Source organism: Taurulus bubalis, assembly GCF_910589615.1.
Source record: "Taurulus bubalis genome assembly, chromosome: 7".
NCBI lineage: Eukaryota > Metazoa > Chordata > Actinopteri > Perciformes > Cottidae > Taurulus > Taurulus bubalis.
The window spans coordinates 14609061-14630432 of NC_136595.1; the positions used below are offsets into that span (position 1 = coordinate 14609061).

At 38.6% G+C, this 21372-nt stretch overlaps 1 protein-coding gene across 1 annotated transcript; it reads right to left on the reverse strand.

The window, feature by feature from the left end:
• Positions 1-5310: 5310 nt before the first annotated feature.
• Positions 5311-20769, reverse strand: rab3ab (RAB3A, member RAS oncogene family, b; the record flags this gene model as incomplete). Its single annotated transcript, XM_079221224.1, has 5 exons — positions 20749-20769; positions 10361-10585; positions 6525-6643; positions 5841-5965; positions 5311-5501 (listed from the first exon to the last, which is right to left on the reverse strand). The coding sequence occupies exons 2-5, from the start codon at positions 10583-10585 to the stop codon at positions 5311-5313; spliced, it is 660 nt and encodes a 219-aa protein (XP_079077350.1). The 5' UTR covers positions 20749-20769.
• Positions 20770-21372: the final 603 nt, after the last annotated feature.

The following is a 21372-nucleotide window of genomic DNA, read 5'->3' on the forward strand; positions in this document are numbered from 1 at the left end:
AGACGGACCTGCAGTTGGGCTACTGACCAGCATATAAGCTTTATGGACTTTGCTCATGTTGGGGTTTCTGTATTTAGCGTAGCCCAGATGTGTGCTGTTCCCAGTGGAATGAACTGATGCCAGGCCAGAGGCCACTTTGTACATTAATGAAAGACAAAAGACAATACGGGGTTGAACACAATTGAAGATAATGAGAGGGATGAGACTGGACAGACATTTTATTGAGACATTATAATTTGTGGAGTAATTCCAGGATCCACATTGCTCCACATGCGCCTCCAGTCAGATTATTTAGCATTCATGACGAAATGAAGAGCGTTTTCTTTTCAGTATGTTTGATTAAATCCTGTTCTGCCTCGTGCGTATGTGCACTAGTGAGCAAGGCAACATTAAACTGTAGTGTTTATGGGCTCTCCTGATGAAAGAAATGCTCAACTTTATTGACAGAAAGCACATTTAAATGTTTTCCCATGTAAAAATGTTTACAGAAGCTGTGTCTCTATATAGTCTCAAACCTGGGCCAAACACACGTACAATATTTCTACAATATGTATTTATGACACATATATCCTTAATATATGAGGTGACTGTAAGAAGAAATGCAATGTAAAAGATACTCTACATATATAGACCATTTACAATTTATTTCTGGGAACAATTTGCATGTTGCTTACATACTCGAATGTTGCCCACAGCTGGGCATCAAAGGGTGCAATTATTCAGTGTTAATAATCTTTACTCTTTGCAAACACATGTATTCATAATCTTTTGTACTCTACTGTGTCCCTATTTCTTTGTGTTCTTGTTTTAATGTGAATAGTTGTAACCTTTTTGTTGCACTAACTATTGCTGTCACCTTTAGCCTGCAGTTGTGTGGATTTATGCCACTGTGTTCTGAAGTAAATGCTGCAGCCATAAACACTGTTTCCTACATTTTTGGCAAAACTCTGCATGCATGTTGGTAAAAGCATAGGTCTAAGTCAGTATGTGCAACACTGAACCAGCTGTTGGGGTGGATGGCTGTAGGCCTTCAGCTCCATAGAAGGCCGTCAAATCCGGGACATACTGTAACCATTAATTTTAAGATTGTGTTTAGTTTCATAAGAGTATTTAACTAACTGGGTTGACTGAAACATCTGCTTTGTTCATTGCACATTATTATTGAGCATAACATGGAAATGCTTTTTTTTATTATGTTACAGTATATTAAATTAAGCAATACAAAATGGTATTGTGGGTGGCAGTGCCCACACAAGATTGACATTATACAAGTGAATACAATATATTTTCCTGGATCAACTTAAATGATCTTGACTGGATGTTAATTTATAGTTGTTGCTCTGATGGAGAATAAATTAGAGATATTCGAGTTTTATAATAACCAGAATTTAGGAAGTGTGTGTGTAAAAATCAACATCACTTCATCAGCCTGGATTCCTTCCCCCTCTGCTGGTCAAATGAGAGATTGAATATGATGTTGGGACACACTACTGGTTGAAATGGCTTCTTAGTGAACATGCTTGTGATATCCTGAAGGGACCTTGAATAGCTGCAGGATGTCAATGGCAATTATATGACTGATTTATTTTAGTTTTATTGATTTCTCAGAAAGGCAGAATTATATAAAATTAATTAAATGACTATGTATATTATCCACATCTATGCAGGGGTCCTTAAAATCCAGGATAGACAAATATATTAATTATATCTTATACACTTATTAAATCCGCCCATCTATGATGAGCAGGATACTCTTGACTGACCACAGTTTAACAAAATTAGAACTGCAAAATGTAATTTTTAGAATGTATGTAAGTTATGCTTGTTGTGAGCCAATTATACAGTATATCCTATAGTTTGCTTACTATATAGGTGTGGTTCACCCTGCCTTGAAGCATATGCATACATTTGGATTTTAGTGTCAAATAATGATCAAAATATATATATATATATATATATATATATATATATATATATATATATATATATATACAATACATATATATATCATATATATATTTCATTGTAAATGAATACAATGGAGGCCTCCCTGTATCATTTCAAAAGGCATGAGATATAGCAAAAACAACAATGACAAACATTTGATGTTTCAGTTGAGTTGAAATGGGATTGTTGCACCAGAGGACAAAAGGTGGGAGAGTAGCATGTCGTCAGTCACTCTGAGGCTTGCATAGATGGGATTTTGACAAAATGTTGCAGCAAGAACAACAATACCAGTAACAGCCCACACATAGTTCTCACATGCATTCACCTGGTTAGTCTTCTTGTTGTCAGGAGCACTGTGCACTTACTCAAGTACATTTTTGTTTGCATTTTCCCTTTAAGCGTCACACCTGAGTTGAGCTTCCTGCTGCACAATATCCTTCTATGTTCTGCCAATAGAGAGTGAAACAGTGACATCTTGAGGCTATTGGGACACTTCACAGCTTTGGGTTAAACAACATTCATGATGATTTCAGTTAGTTTGTGTCTATAACATCACCTCATTTTGAGATTTTAACTTCATTAGCACTTGGAAGTTAAATTATCTTAGCTCTAAAGGTACAAAATATTTCGAAAATCAACTGCTTGTTAGTCTTTTTTTTATTGTTTTACCACAAAGTACAGATAAAAACATCCACAGCATATTCTCTCACCTTAATGTCCCAAACATTGGAGCGTGTAAGAGGCAGTGATACAAGACCAAATAGAATACATGTTCCTGCGTGCTAGTAGAATCTAAAGTCAGCAACTTCTACCAAGCTTGATTGCATTTCTTTTTTGTGTAGATACTGTAGTGTGTATTGCTGTTGTAACAGAGGGACACATTCATTCACAAGCAGGCCTAGTAATGAATGCAGTACAACATGGCTCTTTTGGGGGGGTTTCAGGTTTTTTCTGTCTTTTTTTTCTCCTCTTTTTTTTTCTTTGTTGCAAGCCTGAGTCGATACAACACAATCCACAAATTGGACTCAAAGAAACATTATTTACAGATCTGGTTTATATCGAGAGGAAGACATATTAGAAAGGAGAACAGTTTAAAAGTTTGGATTTTAACCGGTAAAGAAACAGTCACAACCAGTAAGAAGAAAAATATACCCAGCTCTCCGGTCTGTCATCATCAGTCCTTTTCTTATAATAATTAATACTTTTACCGGGGCCTCATTTTTTTCAAATTTTAATAGTCAGCGGCTCATCTGTGATTTCAAGGTTTGTGTGCCATTTGTATACTCTCAAAATAAATACTTTCTGAATCTGATTTACTTTGACCAGACAGTCAGAATCACTGACTTTATGAAGTCAATGATTTGGACCTCCATAATGATTTCTATCATGCTTTGCCCTCTCAACCTATCCTCTCTCCTGTCTCTTGTTTCCTTACAGTTTTAAACTTGGTCACGCTGCTCATTGTGGGCATCCTACAGAAACTTTCTTCTACAGCAATCTTTGGTGAAGTGAAAAGAAGAAGAACCGGCCAACCAGTTCTATAGTATACAGACACGTGTAGGGTGTTCGGTGGAGGGGCGATAATGTACGCCCACATTTAGTGATGGAATGTAGACTTAAAACAGCTGTTAGTAGAAATGTTTTTGAAACTCAGCTCCTGTACCTGGTCTGTGAACATTTTAGCCTCCAGCTGTTTAATGCTTGTTAAACAGTGCTGTCCGTACTTCACCTGAAGACTGAGATAACATGACACACAGACTGACATACACTAATACTGATTCTGAGGAAGTTGCTTACTGTTGGGCTGTTTGTCACTAAGCAAGGAAACATTAAACCGCTGAGTGTTGGTGGTATGTCACACTATCCTATTCTCGCCTGATGTCTTCTCTCAGTCTCTAGGGTCAAACTATCAGATAAAGGCAAAATACCATAAACATCATCAAACAAAACAATATGTTTGTATCTTCCAAATCCATTCCATCATGTTTTAGAGAAAGATACAATTTTACAGGAAATGTTTATATTTCATAAGGTAGCTGAAGTTATCAAAACAACCATCAGGGAGATGAAAAACTAACAGTTTTCTGTATTTAAGTCCGAAATTGTCTGCTGTAATGATCACATAATTTCAATTGCAATGCTTAGCATCACCTGCAAGATCTTCTTTGCCCGAAGTAAAATACTGTAATATCAATACGCAGCATTGTTCTCAAGCACAACTGTGCTGCACAAAATGCTGGAAATCACACTTGGTGGATTTGGAGGATGAAAAACATATCTGTAATTTTCTAACTTGTAATTCAGACTTCATATACATATATCTCTGGAGAGCAGCATGAGACTAAACCGACAGGGAAATGAAACGACTCACGGAGGAGCTTGCGAGGGTTTAAACAATTCCACACATCATCCAAACAAACCCAACAACATAGACCTCATATATTTGATACTATCCTCATAGAACTTTTAAATTCATTTCAAGAAATGCATACCTGTAGATATTATATATTATATATTGCACAACATTTATATGTACATTTGAAATAAATATAATTCAATAAAAGGTGTCTCTTAAGTTTTTGCTACTTTTACGTAGCTCTATCTTGTTCATATTTTCCACACCCAATGTTGAAAGAATAAAGGGGTCACCGGAATAAAAAAACATTAAAAAAAGGCCAAATGAAAAGGCTCAGATGAATAATGAAAACTTGCTAACACCTGCGATATCCATGTTTAGATACCAGGTGAGATAACATAAAACACAGATCCATGTATGTTTGATTCTGTCCTATCCTAAATCCTAAAAGAAAGGTAACACATTAGTTTGGAGCAGATTTCAGCTGCCACATCAACTCCTCTGTGGCATTCTTGGTCACCATATCCGAGGCTGACATCTTATCAAGACATTTGACTGACATGAAACAAAGTACTGTAAACATCGGAAGGATTTAAATGGCACTCTGAGGACGCACACCGTCAAATCCTTCTTGTAAAACCACACTGAGGAACAAGGAGACAACAAATGATGGGTCGGGAACCTTCAGGAACCTGGTTTGCAAAGAGTCTGAAACAATCTGGTTTGATTGACCTTGGTTTGGCTTCAGACCACCTTTTAGCTCTCTTATGAGAAGGAATCGGACACAAACGCGCCTCAGCACTGGTCCACAAGCATCTCAGAGCATTTCAGACACTTTTCAACCTGGCTCTTGTGCCCCTCAGCCAATCATCCTTACTAGGTTACAGAAAGAAGCAGGAAGGTGAGTGAAAAGGGTGATGGGAGTATTTGACCCGAGGCCCCGGGGTCCCGCTGAGGGAGGACAAAGAGCAAGAGGGAGATAAAGGGTTTGAGGGGAGTAGTCAGCTTTAACATGCACAGTCCTGATGAGGAGGAGCGGGCTGCTCTGTCAGCTGGGGCCCCTGTTTGGCCCCTGTGACGGCAGGATCTCCGGCGTCCAGGCTCTCCGACATCTTTTCACAGATGATGTCGACCAGGCGCTCAAAGGTCTGCTTTACGTTTATGTTGTCCTTGGCGCTGGCCTCGAAGTACTCAAAACCTGGAGAGGAAACGAGATGTGGGAGAGGGTCTGAGCGGGTCATTGAGGATGTGGTCGTCTCTGCAACGGCGTAGTTAAGTGGTGGAGATGTAGCGCATGTACAGTTGGTGAAATGCACCTTTAATCACGGTAACAGTTTATTCAGTATATAGTACAATATCTTGACAGCTATTCATTTTTTTTTTAATTCATGGTTGTTAAACGATTAATCTTAATAACTCTGGTGATCTCCTGACTTTTCATCTAGCAGGCCAACCTTTCTGCCTGTCCATTGAGTCACTTCAGGTCTGTTCACCTAACAGAGAAGTGTGTATTTGTGTGTGTACACCATGAACTCACCGAGGTGTTCAGACAGCTGCCGGCCTCTATCTCCTCCCACCACTCGCTCATCCTCCATGTCACACTTGTTCCCGACCAGCAGCACCTGGGCATTGTCCCACGAGTACGTCTTGATCTGAGTCGACCTGGGAACCAACACACCGTCAGCAGTCAGAGCAGAAACTCTGTGATCACACTGCAGGCTGACGTTTTCCCATCAGTGTGTGTGTGTACAGTGAATAAGCCACATTTAAACCAAGTTTTAGATTACAGTGAAAATGGAGATTCACTGTCCACTGTTAAGTATGTTGAAAAAAATGAAGAATGATTTTTATTTTGCTGGTATCTTGATCCTAATTACTTTTAGCATGTTTTTATTGTAAAGCACGTTGTAACATTGTGTTCACAAGGTACTACATAAAAAAAAGTTGTTAAGCCGTTTTGGGTCAAAATAAAATCTAGATAACCTTTTTCTTGAAGGACAAATTGAAAGACAACACACACAGGTCCTTGAAGGAGACAAAAATAAGACTTGAAACAGATCATGTGCTCTGTCCACCAATCTACAGTATCTCTTTATCTATTTCCAGACGAGCTATACCACTCGATCCATCCTCTATGCAGCACTCCCTCTCACAGGTGACGCTCCATGGTATCACTTTACACTCAATGCCTGTGACACCCCCTTCTAAGCTAATCACGTACCAGTCCTGGACAGCACTGAAGGACTCCTCGTTGGTGATGTCGTACATGAGGATGAAGCCCATAGCTCCTCGGTAGTAGGCCGTGGTGATCGTGCGGTAACGCTCCTGACCTGCTGTGTCCTGTGGGGGGGACAGCAGCAGTTAGCTTTCATTAAATTTCACAGAATCCATTTCACAGTGACTTCTGACAGATTTGGCTGAGGATGAAATTTTAGTCTTTAGACAGTTGATAATAAGAAACAAGTAATACATACAAGTAAACAGTAAAACAGTAATAAAAGCAGTAAAAAAAAACAAAACACAATAGCACTATTATATATACAGACAGAATGAACAAGTATTTAAAAATGTATTCATACTACACCAGTTAAAGTGACCAAAAAGGGATTGAAGTGTTTCGTTTTTAGCTCAGTTTGTTGTGCAGTCTGACAGCAGCAGGGAGGAAGGACTTGCAGTACCTCTCCTTCAGACACCGGGGTTGAACCGGCCGGTGTGTTTTTTTTTTTTTTTTTTTACTGTTTACTTGTATGTATTACTTGTTTCTTATTTTACTATTTACTATACTATAAACCTGCGATTTCCCCACTGCGGGACTAATAAAGGATTATCTTATCTTATCTAAATAACCAAGAGCCAGATAGTGTTTAACTCTGCAATTTATGTCTATTATTCCAATGAAAGTGTTCCATGTGTGTCTATTAAACCTTTAAGAGCCACCGCACACAGAACAGCGGGCAGCTAAATGTTATTACAGTGTAATTGCTAACTTTATCTGTAGCCTACACTGCTTGATGGTGCAGAGAGCAAACTATCAAAACATGTTTGCTTTGCATTCAAATGTTTGCTGCATCAGTAAATTTATTCAAGCCAATATATCTTGAACAAAATGATGAATTCCTCTAACGGTGTGTGGAATGAATTCTACCAGCTACTTTGGAAGGTAATACAGCATTGACACAAGCCACATTCAGAATTGTCTAACCCTTGTTATACTATCTGGCATTGTATATAAAGACACAATCCTCGATCGGATTACAGCTTCCTTAGCTAGAGTCGAAAACAATCTTGTATCCTGCATTAAATATTTATTATCCCGATGAAACTTGAAGTGCACAAACAACAACCCAAAAAAAAGGCAATACCAAATAAAGTCTAAACATTCAAAGTGTCACACTGGCAGATTGCTCCCACAGGCTTCAGTACAGCCAGCATATTAAAAGGCCTCTTTTTTAAAATCTTCATCAATCCTGCTCTTTTATTTTCGCTGAAAGCTTTGCCAAACAATGATCCGGCCCCACACTACCAGGTGAGATTGAATGTCAGTGTTAAATCCTAATGAATGCTCAGCGAATTAAAGCCTGGTGTGTTTCTGATACCCAACCAAGCAGCTTCTGATCCAACAGCATCATTCTGTCACTGTCGGTGTCCGTTTGGAAATCAGCAGAGACGGACATGTACTGTAAAGTAACCGGCTATCACTGCTTCCTCTGGTTTACCTCGACATTCATGAGAATTCACACTTCTTACAACTACATTTTATTGTATCATCAAACATTCATCAAATAGTTATATACAATGCTAAATAGGGGGTTTCTGTCTTTACTATTAATATCATAGACACATTATACCACACACGCAGCAAATAAAGTTTCTACCTGTGATCAAACTCTCTAGGGAATTACGTTTACGTTGAAGCATCTAAACTACACACATACAGCAACATGAACGCTGTGAAATACAACGGCTGACAGGAAGTAAACATGGACCCAAGCTGTGGCCTAGCAACGCAATTTGGTTGCAACAGTATATTCCTAAAATGCCAGTGTAGGTAGCACAGAGTGACATAACGCACACATTGGAGCACTCGTCTTTCCCTTCACCGTGAGCACTGATTCAAATATAAAGCTGCGAACATTTTAGATTTTAACAAACAGCTTATAAAATGTTTATTTTCCAGCAGGTGAGTTATATTGCAGCTATTTACTATAAGTGAGAGGCTGGATATAGAGAGAAGTTGTTGAGGTGATGAAAAAGTCTTCTTTTTCAAGCTTTGAATCAAAGGATTTGAAGGTAAAATCAAGAGTTTTAAATAGAATAGAATAGAATAGAGATAACACAATTAATCGATTTGTCAACAATTTCAATTATAACTTAAGTCATTTATCAAGCATAAATTCCAAACAATTGCTCTACTCAGCTTCTTAAATGTGAAAAGTTCAGATTTTCTGTTTTATATGATTATAAATTGCATATCTTTGGGTTTTAGACTGTTGGTTGGACAAAACAAGACCTTTGGAGAAAAGACTCAACATTTATTTGATTTGATATGATAACATTGTCGCCCAACATCTGTGTATAGTCATGAACACTGACAGTATGCATGTAACCAGTCTCCAGTGCAATGAAAGAAGAAAGGGTTTCCAATCTTAAGTATGAGCTGCAGTACGGCAACATAGTGGCATTAATGAAAAAACACGATAATCTGCATGACAAACTATACACATGACACATCTGTATGAATCTAAATAAATGTGATTAACTGCACACTGTGAAATAAATCTATATAAAATACTGTATGTTGACGTTCGAGCGCATGACTCAAACCATTTTTATGGCTAGCTGAGAGATGGGGGTCGGGGATTTTACGTGTGTGTAGGGAAGAGAGAGAGGATATCTACTCGGGTGAGATGTGTAGTAGTGGGGGAGGGGAGAGCAGCACCCAGTCATCCATTTCTTATGCTCTGATTGGCCGATGGTGTCTCCCTTACTAGAGGCAAGACCTAGCAAAGGCTGACAACAGACACAGTTCCTACACACACACACACACACACACACACACACACACACACACACACACACACACACACACACACACACACACACACACACACACACACACACACACACAGTGCTCCCCTAAGTAAACGTGGAAATGATGGTATGATCGACAGCATGATACTGGAACAGTGTGCTGCTCTATGCTTGTGTTTACTGCTGAGTCCCCCAGGAAACATTGCATATTTCTGATGCGACAAACACCGCGCTGTTTGTTCCTGAAGGCACATCAGTGTTACTTGAGTGTTTGGGCCACATCTCCACTACTCCATTACTTCCATTAAATTATATTGGATTCTACTCATCGACGGGTCAGCTGGATGAGCAGGTTGCAGAGAGAACGCCGTTGTGTGCAGATTTGTGTATGTTTACAGAGCTTTACTAGCTTGTGTTCTAATCCTGCTTTTTTAAATGGCCTTCAGATGTAGAGTTTGTGCTGCTGTGCTCGAAACAAACTAACTTGTACAACATGTTGTCCGACAATCGAATGTGTGTGTTTACAGCTACTCTGAACTGAGTGAAAAGCCTGCTGCCATTGAGAGGGAAAAGATGCCCAAAAAAAGTCCTTCCTGGAAGTCATGCATAGTGTTGTAAAGATGTGAGAGAGAGGGGCTTTCAGACATTTAACCATCCAACATGCACTTCGGTTGAAGCGTACTGATGCCTGGGGACTTAAGAGGTCACTTTGTGTCTGTATAGGCTCTGTCTGTGCAGCCATAACAGAGCCATCTTGCCATTAAACTGATTCATCTGAGCAAAAAGTTGTGAATATGTGGCTCACAGGTCATATTATGTGAAAATGCAGCTAGTCTTGGGTCACTGTTGACCAACTGCAGGTGATGGTTTAATGATGGAAAGTGAAGAAAGTCAACAATCTCGTCACAGTGAAGAAAATCAATGGGACTCACTTATTCAACTTCAGCCTCAAATTCATGAATATGTTTATTATAGATCTTAGTTTAATTTACTCCCCTTCCCTTCCAGGAAACTCAAAAGTCTTACCCAGATCTGCAATTTGATCCTCTTGTCATTCCTGTAGATGGTCTTCACCTTGAAGTCGATGCCCACCGTACTGACAAAGGCCGGTGTGAAGGAGTCGTCGGCGTAGCGGAACAAAAAGGAGGTTTTGCCCACACTGCTGTTGCCAATGATGAGGATCTTGAACATGTAGTCAAAGTTTTGGTCCGAAGACTCCTTCTGCCCGTAGGTCGCTGTTGCTGAGGCCATCTGTGGATAAAGAGGAAGGAGAAGCACAAAGCGATAATCAAATGGCTGCCGGGGACAAAAAACAGGGGATATAACAAGACAGTAGATTGAGATATAACTCAATAAGAACCTACGAAGAGCTAGAAAGGCGAGTTTGCTGACCTGATTAAGCTTAAAGGAAAACTACATATATGATGAAGATAATGAGAAAAAGCAGAGTAAAGGTGCGAAGATTAGTTGATCAAGTTTGATCATTGATTCGTTGATTTAATGATTCTTTAAGCAAAAATGTCAAAAGATTTGATAGTTTCAGCTTCCATCAGATTTTCTGCTTCTCTGTGCCATTAATGATAGTAAACTGAATATATTTGGGCTCTGAACTGTTGGTAAAACAACATATATGCATCTCCTTGGGCTGCGGCAAAATATAACAGACCTTTTTCACAACATTACATGAACAAAACAATGAATCTTTTAATTGAGAAAACAATAGAGGACATAGTCTATTGCTGATTTGGATGCAGATGAGTAGGTTATTAATGATTGCATAGTTTAGCAGTCTGCTCTATCTGAATAAATTACCGTCTCCTTTCAAGTCATGAGCAAAAAACTCACTTTAAAATCAAACCCAAGAAACCCTTAAAAAAGCAGCAAAGGGGATTTTTCACACAGAAAAGCTCATACATTGTGTGTGTTCAGACAAAAGATGAGGTTATATCAGCATCTGCTAGACTCAGTGTAACTGTAATTAACTAGTCAGGCTTAAACATTTTTCTTCATGGTAATTAATCAAAGCAGCACATTGCGATGTCAGGGGAAAACAGAAAGCCCATCTGAATTTTCTCAATTTGGCAGAAAGGTTGGAGGCGAATGGCTCGACCCGTCACAATCAGCTGGAGATGTGGGAGGAATAATTCATAATAATAATAATTAGAAAAAGAATAATTCACACAAGCAGCTGCAACATGAAGTCAGTTTGAGGCTGATGTTACCAGCCGGACTTGTATTTTAACAGCAATAGCTCTGTGTTCATACCATCCATTACTGTGATAAGAGGGCTATTTTAGGGTCAGGAATGACAAATGTTGATGGCTCCTTCATGGCAGTCTAATGCTTACAGCTGAGGCTGAGGACATCTACACCAATGATGACACCACTAAGAAGTGATTATATGACAGTGGTAACTTTAGAGTTAGTGGCCAACACACTCATCCATAAAGTTCCATGAGTTTCCAAGGAACTACCTTCTGTGTCTGATTGGACTTAAGTGTTTGAAATATCAGAAATTAGCACTGCTTGCTTGCATTGCTTTTGTCCTTGCTTAAGTTCCTAAATCTCTGTAGTGAGTAAAATGTTGTCATGACCAACAAACATGTGAGAATAATAACCACATTGACAAATACCCAAAATTCACCTTTAACTGTCTTCCCGAACCCTGAACTGGCTCAAGGCGCAAATGTGAAGGTCTTGTTCGGCTATTTCCTCTATACTTGTATATGTTTACCAGATTTATCTATTATTGCAATACGTTTATTGTTTTTATTACATTTTTATAATTTTTATTTTATTGTTTTATCTATGTTTATTGTTATGCACCTTCAACGAGTCAAACTCCTTGTGCAACGGCTAAAAAACGATTCTGATTCTGATATAAAATGTATGTTCCATGTTGTCTTTTTAATCTACCAATCGGCTTAATGTGTTGTTGTGATCATGCCAAACCTTCGCGATTTACAGTAACCCATAACCCGTTACTGCGAAGGTCTTCATAGAGGTCTCTGGCAAACAAAAGCACAAGGATCGGTTTATGCTTGAATAGAATTTGTGCATACAAATGGCCAATTCCGTAATCCAAAGTGTTAATATACACCATTGGAAGTTTCTTTTTTTAAACCTAAGTGCAGCAGCCTGGCAAAGCCTCTTGAGGGGAGGGGGATTGGGGCTAAATGAAAATGAAAAGTGAAAGCGACAGCAAAACACATCCGAAAGTCTCCAACTGGCTTACAGTCACAACAAGCATTACATGAAGACGTACAGACACACACACATTGGGCAGTATAACAGACAACAGAATCAAGCAACGCAACCACATCCAGAGAAGCATAATACAAGCAGTAAGACGAAACCACAGCAGCAAGAGAACAAAGCATGCATAGGATAACAGTAAGCGGCAGACATGGGAGAGGGAACATTAGCAGGTTTGGAAACAAATGCATGGAGGCAGGTTGTTATAGAGAGAGGGGGAGATGCAATATTATAAAGATCTTGGCATTTTCAGACAGACTTTCCTTGGAGACATACACAGTATTGAACACGGTTGTTCGCAAGAAAAGTGACAGAAATATTTGTGTCAAGAATGATAAAATAGAGCGAGAAGTTCAATCCCTCCCTGGCTCCTCTCTCACGCCGTGAGCTACATCAATGAGAAATTTGTTGGGATGCAACCACAGTAGCTACCAGAGGGACAAGAGGGCTAAAAGGATTCAGGAAACCTTTTCGACTCTTGAGAGCACAATGACTCGAGCCCACAGGCCTCAGAGTCGCGGCACCCTGCTCTATATTTAGACTGTTATCTCCACTCGGCTGCAGTGGAACACGAGAACTCTCAGGGAATAAAACACAAACAAAACAACTGCACCCTCCTCAGAGCTCCGGCCGATCGGTTTACATGAAGGAACACAGAGATCCTTGTTAAATAATAAAGAAGCACTGACCCTTCCTCAACACGCTGATGTTCTTTTTATGCAGAGGTTAGTTAAAGCCATCACCAAACCTGCAACATGCAAGATAACTCTAAGTGGGGTTCAAACAGTAAACTGAAAAAAAGAGAATAAAGAAACCAGAAATCACACACATTTAAAAAAAAATAAAAATAAAAAATTGTGCAAATAATCGAGAACATCCCAAAAATGCAGCAGCAGCGTAGGTGTAGATTTGTATTTGGTTGATGGCAAGTTCTGCGTCGATTGTGACGTAAATAATTCCTCACGAATAACTCTCCTGCATACATTTGAGTATGAGTTTCAATCCAGAATACCAAAGACGGAAACTGGAAAATAAGAGACCTCATCTGACAAACTCAGCATGGCCCTGAAATCTTTCATCAATTATTTGCAAAGATTAGTGCGATTCTAAAATAGTAATAGTAGTCAAGTTAAATAACGTTAGGACTTCAAACACTCTGTTTAGTTTTTAAAATATCTTTTGACGGAATTGCTGAATATATTTGATCATTTCTCAGTTTGAACTAAAAAGGCAAGTTTCCAGACGTGTTAGTGCTTGAATTTAATCAATAAATAGAGTAATGTATGAGTAAAAAAAAAACGTGTTTAGCATTTGTGTTGTCTGCCAAACAAAACAATACATATTTTTCCAATAACCCCTTGAATGCCATGTTACTGGAGGAGAAAAACTATGAGAAGAGAAACACCTTTAAGAAATAATGTATTCTAAAGTGAATTGCTTAAAATGACGAGAGTGTCTCAGTACAACATACTGTGCAATTAGAAATAACAGTTTGATGATTGTTTTCAGCACAATGCATTCATATTATTAGGCAGCCTATGTTTATATTCATGGAAGATGTGTCTTCATCTCAGAAATATACAACAAGCCACAGTTCCTAAAGAGGTACATGTAAACAACTTTAACCTAGCTGGGACTCAGCGTTTTAATGCTGCTAAATTTGATTGGCATCCAATCAAGTCGACTGAAAATGAGTCTCTGTGCGCTGCAGGGAAGTGAACTGCAGTGTGACTCACCGAGGGTGAGAGCGTAATCCACAGCAGCTACAGGAAATGTGGACAAACACAGATAGGTTGAAGGAGACGTACGGTTTGCACTGACCCACAGCAGATACTATACCCACAAGTCCTCCATCCCACAGGGCTCCAAGGACGACACATGTACAATATTATGTCACATGATTATGAAGTCGAGTGTGAGTTTTGGGATTCTCTTAGCAGGAATATTTTGAAGACATATAATCTAATGCTCATATTGAGCTCTTTATTTGTATATGTGTAACTGGTCCGAACATTAAAACAGAAAAACAGGGGAGAACTGGAGTTAATGTCAGTCATGTGTGCAGGTATTTAAAATAATGTGAATATTACGTTCTGAAAATGCTTTAACTTTAGTTTTTATATGGATGATTGTAAGCACTTTAGCCAAAAGAGATCCAGATCAATAGAAAAAGAACTGTTACTTTTGTTTACATCTCCTGGGTTACCCAAAAGTATTACATTTTCACAAAAAATAATTGTTTCCTAATTATTCAAAGACCTGATGCAAAAATTAAATTGGAGAAACTCCAGTTTAGTTGATTGAAGGACCCTTGCTCGGACCACACCCATCTTTAAACTCAATACCAGTGTTGCTGTTATTGTGTCAATAAAGTGTCCTTGTATGATGTGGACCCAAGACAAGCTGCCCGAAAAATGCAAGTCTATGATCGAACAATAATAAAAAGTTTTTAATAAGTGGGAATTTATCACAAAATCAAAAAGGGTTGCACATATGATGTGTTAATAGGATATTATTAGTTTGGTTTCCATCCAAACGGTGTGCAACCTTGAACCAAATTTCTAGAAAATCAAAAAAGTAACGTGTGTTTCCATCCACTACCTTTACACTAGTTAGTATCAGGAGTTGAGTGCATTGATGAACTGTTTGTCGTGCTAATTCTCTAGACGGGTGCCATTGAACCATTGCAAAAGTGACAGTCAAATCTCAAAAGAACAAAAACAATATGAAAAAAAACAAGATGGAAATATGGCATTGTAGGTATATTTGTTACTGTGAACCAAAACAAGTTATATTTCTGAATGTCTAAAACTAACCTATTGGAAGTGAGATCACACTTGATCACAGTCAGGGGTTTGGTGTTTAATTTCGTCTTTGGCCAGCCTTATTAAAAATGTATCTGCTCATGTTACGGTTGCACCAAAGTGTCTACTCAGCTCAGGAGATATTTCAGCCCATGTGCTTTTTATTGGCCAGAACTGAGTCAAGTTAACTTTGAAATAGAGATTCAATCCAAGGTCTTCCAGTCAGTTTAGGTTGCAAACTTCTTCTAAACTTGTTGCTTCTCTTGGCTTGCTGTCCTAAAAAAGTTCTCAGCCTGTCCTTCAAACCATTCTCTCTCTTCTCTCATTTTTGCTGCACCTGTGGAGGTGCAACAGCGTCATCTGACCCTTTGCTTCTTTCGAAAAGTTTTCTTTAAATGTTGGGCGTCTAAAATGTTGATTTATTGAGCTTGTTATAGACCAAAACAATGGTTTAAAATACCTAAAAATGAAACGTAAACATGTTTAACAGCTGCGATTAGAGGTTAGAAAATGCATAGGCACAGTTGGAAGTCTGGATCTTGTCAAAGACCATCAAAGACCTTTGTTGTCTGTTAAGTGGAGCCTGTATGTGACGGTGTGGTGAGATGACCGCAGCCTCTCCTCTGCATCTCATAGGTTAGCTATGAATAAGCGAGCTGTCTTAACCTTCACAAAACACTATTTTGATACAGAAGCTTACAGGCTGCAGGCCTCTGTGTTTAATCTCAAAGTAATTAACAAAGTCCTATTATGCAAATGTATTTCAGCCTGCACGGTGTAGCTGCTGCTTTCATTTGGCCTCCATAGTGAACTGCCTTTGAACAAAGCTACAAGTCAGGTATGTGAGAGCTGCAGTTACACATTGTTTGTTATGAATTATGACTGTAAGACATTGCAAGATGTACAATGGGCTACACATTACATTTATGTGACACTCAGAGCCTTAGAGCCCTTTTTCACATTGCATTTGAGTAGTGAAAAAGGCACATAGATCTATTGTTTTGCACAAAAGACAATGAAATTCAATTCACAAAGATATTAAACAAACCAAAATCTGACAATTGAGAAATTGGGCCACGGATTATTTTCTGTCAATGTACTTATCGATAGATTGATTAATTGCATTTCTTGCAGTATTTTAATTTCTCCTTATTTTAAATTCTTTTTTACTCTTATTCTCCATGTGTCTAATGAGCTGACTCATGACTCCCCGATAAAGGGATCTATAAAGTCTCATCATCATGTAAAATTTAACAAATAAAACTGGATTCTCCACAAATAAAACGATATTCATATTTATTATTGTTAATTTCTAGATTTCCCGTATATCCTTTGTATCAAGATGTTTCCGTTGGTTTAAGAAGAAATTAAAAAAATCTCCAAAATGGAAGATAACATATCCACATTATTTGAGCCACATTAAACGGTCTCATCAAATTAAACTCCTCTCCCGCTGTTTGATGACCAGAAACAGGATGCTGAGATGTGGTTGATTGTGAGGATGAATGTGATTTTAGAGGTCAAACTAAACTGCGAAATGGACACGGGCACTAGATGCTGAGGATAACTCAGCTCCTCTATCATGGAGGAGGAGGGACTTGATAACAAAGATGGCCAAATCCCACTGAAACCCACATCTCTGATGTTCCTGCTGTCACATTTAGTTTCATGTGATGAGTTGTGGTCACAGTTGTTTTTTTTTTGTTCTTTTAAGCTCAATTTGAGTCACTGAGAGACATTTTGATATCACAATAGATTTTATTTTTTATAATGCATCCATCTATCGATCCATTATCTACAACACTTATTCTCAACAGTGTCGTGTGGGGTTGGAGCATATCCCAGTCGACATTGGGCGAGAGGCCCTGGAGAGACAATGATTGTCAGACAATCACAGGGCCAACACATCGAGACAGACACACACACACACACACACACACACACACGCACACACACACACACGCACACACACACACACACACACACACACACACACACACACACACACACACACACACACACACACACTCATGCTCTCAATTTAGAGTCAACAATTGACCAAACCTACATGGAGGAAGCCTGAGAAAGAGAAAAAGAGGTTTGAACCAGGAGGCCTCTTGCTGTGAGACGATACAGTACTAACCACTGCACTGTTACCACCGTGCCGCCTGATTTTAGATAACGTAAAGCATTAAAGAAACCTAAAGAAACCTAAATTCTAAACCTATCCTGGAGCTGGATTGATCCACAGCTAAGTGCTGCTGCGGTCAGCTAGTCAGGCTCATTTATTTAACAGTGGCTGGCTTCCTGCAGATTGACAGCTGATCCTCAGCTGATCCCAGATCATCCAAACACCTTTCTGCTTATAGACGGTTACTGAGGAACCTGCAAAGGTGACTGATGGAGGCGTCTTCACCTCCACAAGAGATTACAAAAATATTTCACTTTGAACACATTTTTCTGTGGTAGGGACAATCCCATTTATTTGCATTAAAGTTTTCAAAATCTCATACCAATTATATACTACTTTCTAGTGAAAAAAAAGTACAATGACTCAAGTAATTACAATATTGAGTATTTACATTGTATACTAAAAAGTACTTAAAGTCAGCTCCACTTTGACCAGCAACAACAACATTAAAGTGACACTTACATAAGAATCCATCCTATAAAAATAATCAACTTACTACTTTGACTTTGCTTCTTTTACTGAAATAAATAATCAAAATATTTCTTCCACCATTGCAAATAGAGTGCAATCTCCAACTGTGAACAGGCTGTGAGGGAGGAAAAGGTTTTCACTGATCTAGAATGTTCTCCCGAACATGAACATTTACACCCAGAATCACAACCCGGACCAGAACTAGGAAGATACATCTAAACCAGAAGAACTCAGAGGAGTCAAATATGTATCTGCCACTAGATTGAATCAAGCAAACTCAAAATATCTGTTAAAATATGAAAGGATGCTGTCGTAAAACTCTTTCCATCCCAAACTACACACACTGCTAGTGTTTGCATCTTTCCTCACTGCCTGCTGTGTTCTTCTCTTTCTAAATAAATATCTGATGCTAAAATGCTTTAAAAAAAAAAAAAGGGACAATAATAACTGGAACACCAAAACATAAACATTTTTAAATTAATTAATATAAATTGTTTAAAAAAAATCTAATATTCTGTCAAGGTTTCAAAGTTTACCACATTCAACATTTCAGAGAAGATGCCGGGGATTTAAATACAGCTGCTGTCCTGCTCCCAGGTTGCCTAAGACAGCAATTTCCCCCTATTCCTCCAATCACGTGACCCCTTTTCTAGGAGGAGTGGTGATGCAGATGAGAGGAGGGGAAGCTATAAATAGCCTTTCTTCTTCCTTTTTCTTTTTCTCTCTCTCCAGAGCAAACAGAAAGCAGAGAGGAGGGAGCAGCCAGGATGTAGGAGATGTATTTTGGTGCTGGAGTCTGCAGGTGAATCCAGGACGTGTCTGTTTGTAAACCAGTTTATAATTCATAAATATTGGCCTTTTATTTGACACGTCTTGCCTGTTTTTATGTAGATTTTAATTTAGCGCAAAAAAATTGATAGAAAATGTAAAGCCTGTTGTGGAAGTTGAAACATTTTTATATATGTCATGGCTTGTTTTGTTCGTCCAAGTGGTCATGACATTTATTAGTATACTATAGTTTAAGTTATAATAGCAGCTGTTTGAAGACCAGCAACAATAATAATACAATGTTGGCCTAAAAACTGCTGATAGCTAATATTTGCGTATATGTTTACGTTCTAACACCTACAATAATCCATGTTTCCCTTTGAGATCTTTTTGTTTTCCGCCGCTGAAGCAACCTCAGACTATCATCTGATCTGACCCCAACCCTGATCTGTAACAGTTCTTTAAGGTATACATGAAACGTCTTAACAACTTAGTCTGTTTTTCTGCAGCAGTGGTCAGACGAAACTCATAACTTTGACAGATTGACTGAAATGTAATAAAAGATATCGACCCGACAAATGAATCTGATCCCGGTTGGTTCTGCAGCAGTGTTTGTTACAGGTAACATGAAGTGTGTTCCCAGGACTCCGGCCTTCAAGTCTCACTGTCGGTAGCTTTACTGTCAGCAGAGGAAGTGCAGATGTGAACTAGCAGACTGTCGGCTCACAATCACACATGCCACTTTCCAATCCTTGCAGGTTAAATGAAAACTGCCAGAAGAGTTTTTGTCTTCAGCACATTCTACTGTATACTATTACATTGATTCATTTTAAAAACTGACACGGCTGAATCAACACTTATTTTATGCTAAAGCTTTGAAACCAGTAGGTGAAGGTGGATGAAAGCCAATACATCTTCTGTCTGACTGTCCTTAAAATAAATAAACAAACAAACAAACAAACAAACAAACAAACAAACAAACAAACAAACACACACACACACACACACACACACACACACACACACACAAAACAAATGTTTCTGTACACAATGTCCGTTCATGCAGCCTAGATTTAATAAACTGGGGGTGTTTATATTTTGTATATTTTCCCTTTATATGTGCAATAAGCATACATGTGTAAATATAGGCACACCCAATGAAGGTCATATTTTAGTTTGAATATGTCAGTCAACTTATAGCCGGTTTCTCCGTTTTTATTCCTTCTGTAATGAAAGGAGCTGTTGCAGTATGAGAAGCACACACATCATATAAAGCCACTAGCCGGGATCTGATTGGTTCAGGACTAAGCGTTGCACTCTACCACAGACACACAACAGTCCTCTATATGGCTCAACGTTTCATGTATAACACTCCAATAATATTAGTATAATCCTCTACATATTCGGACTAATAGTGAGTATAGGGTGCTCATTAGTAGGTTATCTCATTATAATAAGTATTATAATAAAATAACAGATAATTGTACATATGCGAGACAAAACATTTATATGGCGACTCGCCTCGTTTGTTCTATGAATTAAATTGAGGTGTTTGAATTGCATTATATTGTTCCTGCCTCAGACACATTTCCCGTATTTAAACCATCGGACGGTGTGAAACGCCTTTTCCTGCAGGACAGGCCCCTAGTCAAACCAGAGATCCACTCAGCAAATAGCACCTTTCAGATCCATCCTGACAGATTACACGAATAAATATGCATTGCATGCATCTACGACGGTTTTGTGGTTTTCATAATGAAAACAGCTGTTCTAAAGCGAGCATCGTATAGTCAAAGGTTCTTTAATCTGAAATAATGTCCCAGATATTCGAACATAAACGCTCATAAACAATAAATGGAGGATACATTAGATTTAAATATTACATGTTTGTCAATGCAATATATTATTATAAACAGAAATCTCACCTTTATATATGTCTATCCGGATACTATCCACCTCGTCCAGCACCCGCAGAAACACCACCGCTGTCGAGTCAGAATGTCCGTGCAACACAACATCCGGTTACAAATTCCAGAATAAATGTCGTTCAAAATGAGCTGCCTATATAATTGCTCAAAATAAATGCGACAAATCAGGATAAAAATATATATATAAAAATAGATGCTTTAAACATTTTTTAAAAGGATGCATCTTTTCAAATGAATTATTTAAATTGGTAGTTGTACTACTTTATGGTATAACGTTGACATAAACTGATGTCCTGGCCAACGCACTTGAAAATAATGAATTAACACTATCTTAAACGTTTTGAAAGAGTACTCCACCAAGTACCCAGCACAATACACCTCGACCTCAGGCCTTTCGGTTGGAAAATTTAGATGTGTTTTGCTCGAAGCGGCTAAAGCAGCCTCTCTTTCTGCTTCAAGCAGAGATGAGCAAGATGGGGAAGAGTAAGCTCACTTATCTCCAACTCCACACCACCACATTTGTTCACTAGTCTTCAGACCAAACAGACCCTGACTCAAGTGACATCTCTAGTGTAATGAGCTCGTGTTCTCCAGCTAAACGCGAGAGATCCAACGATATAA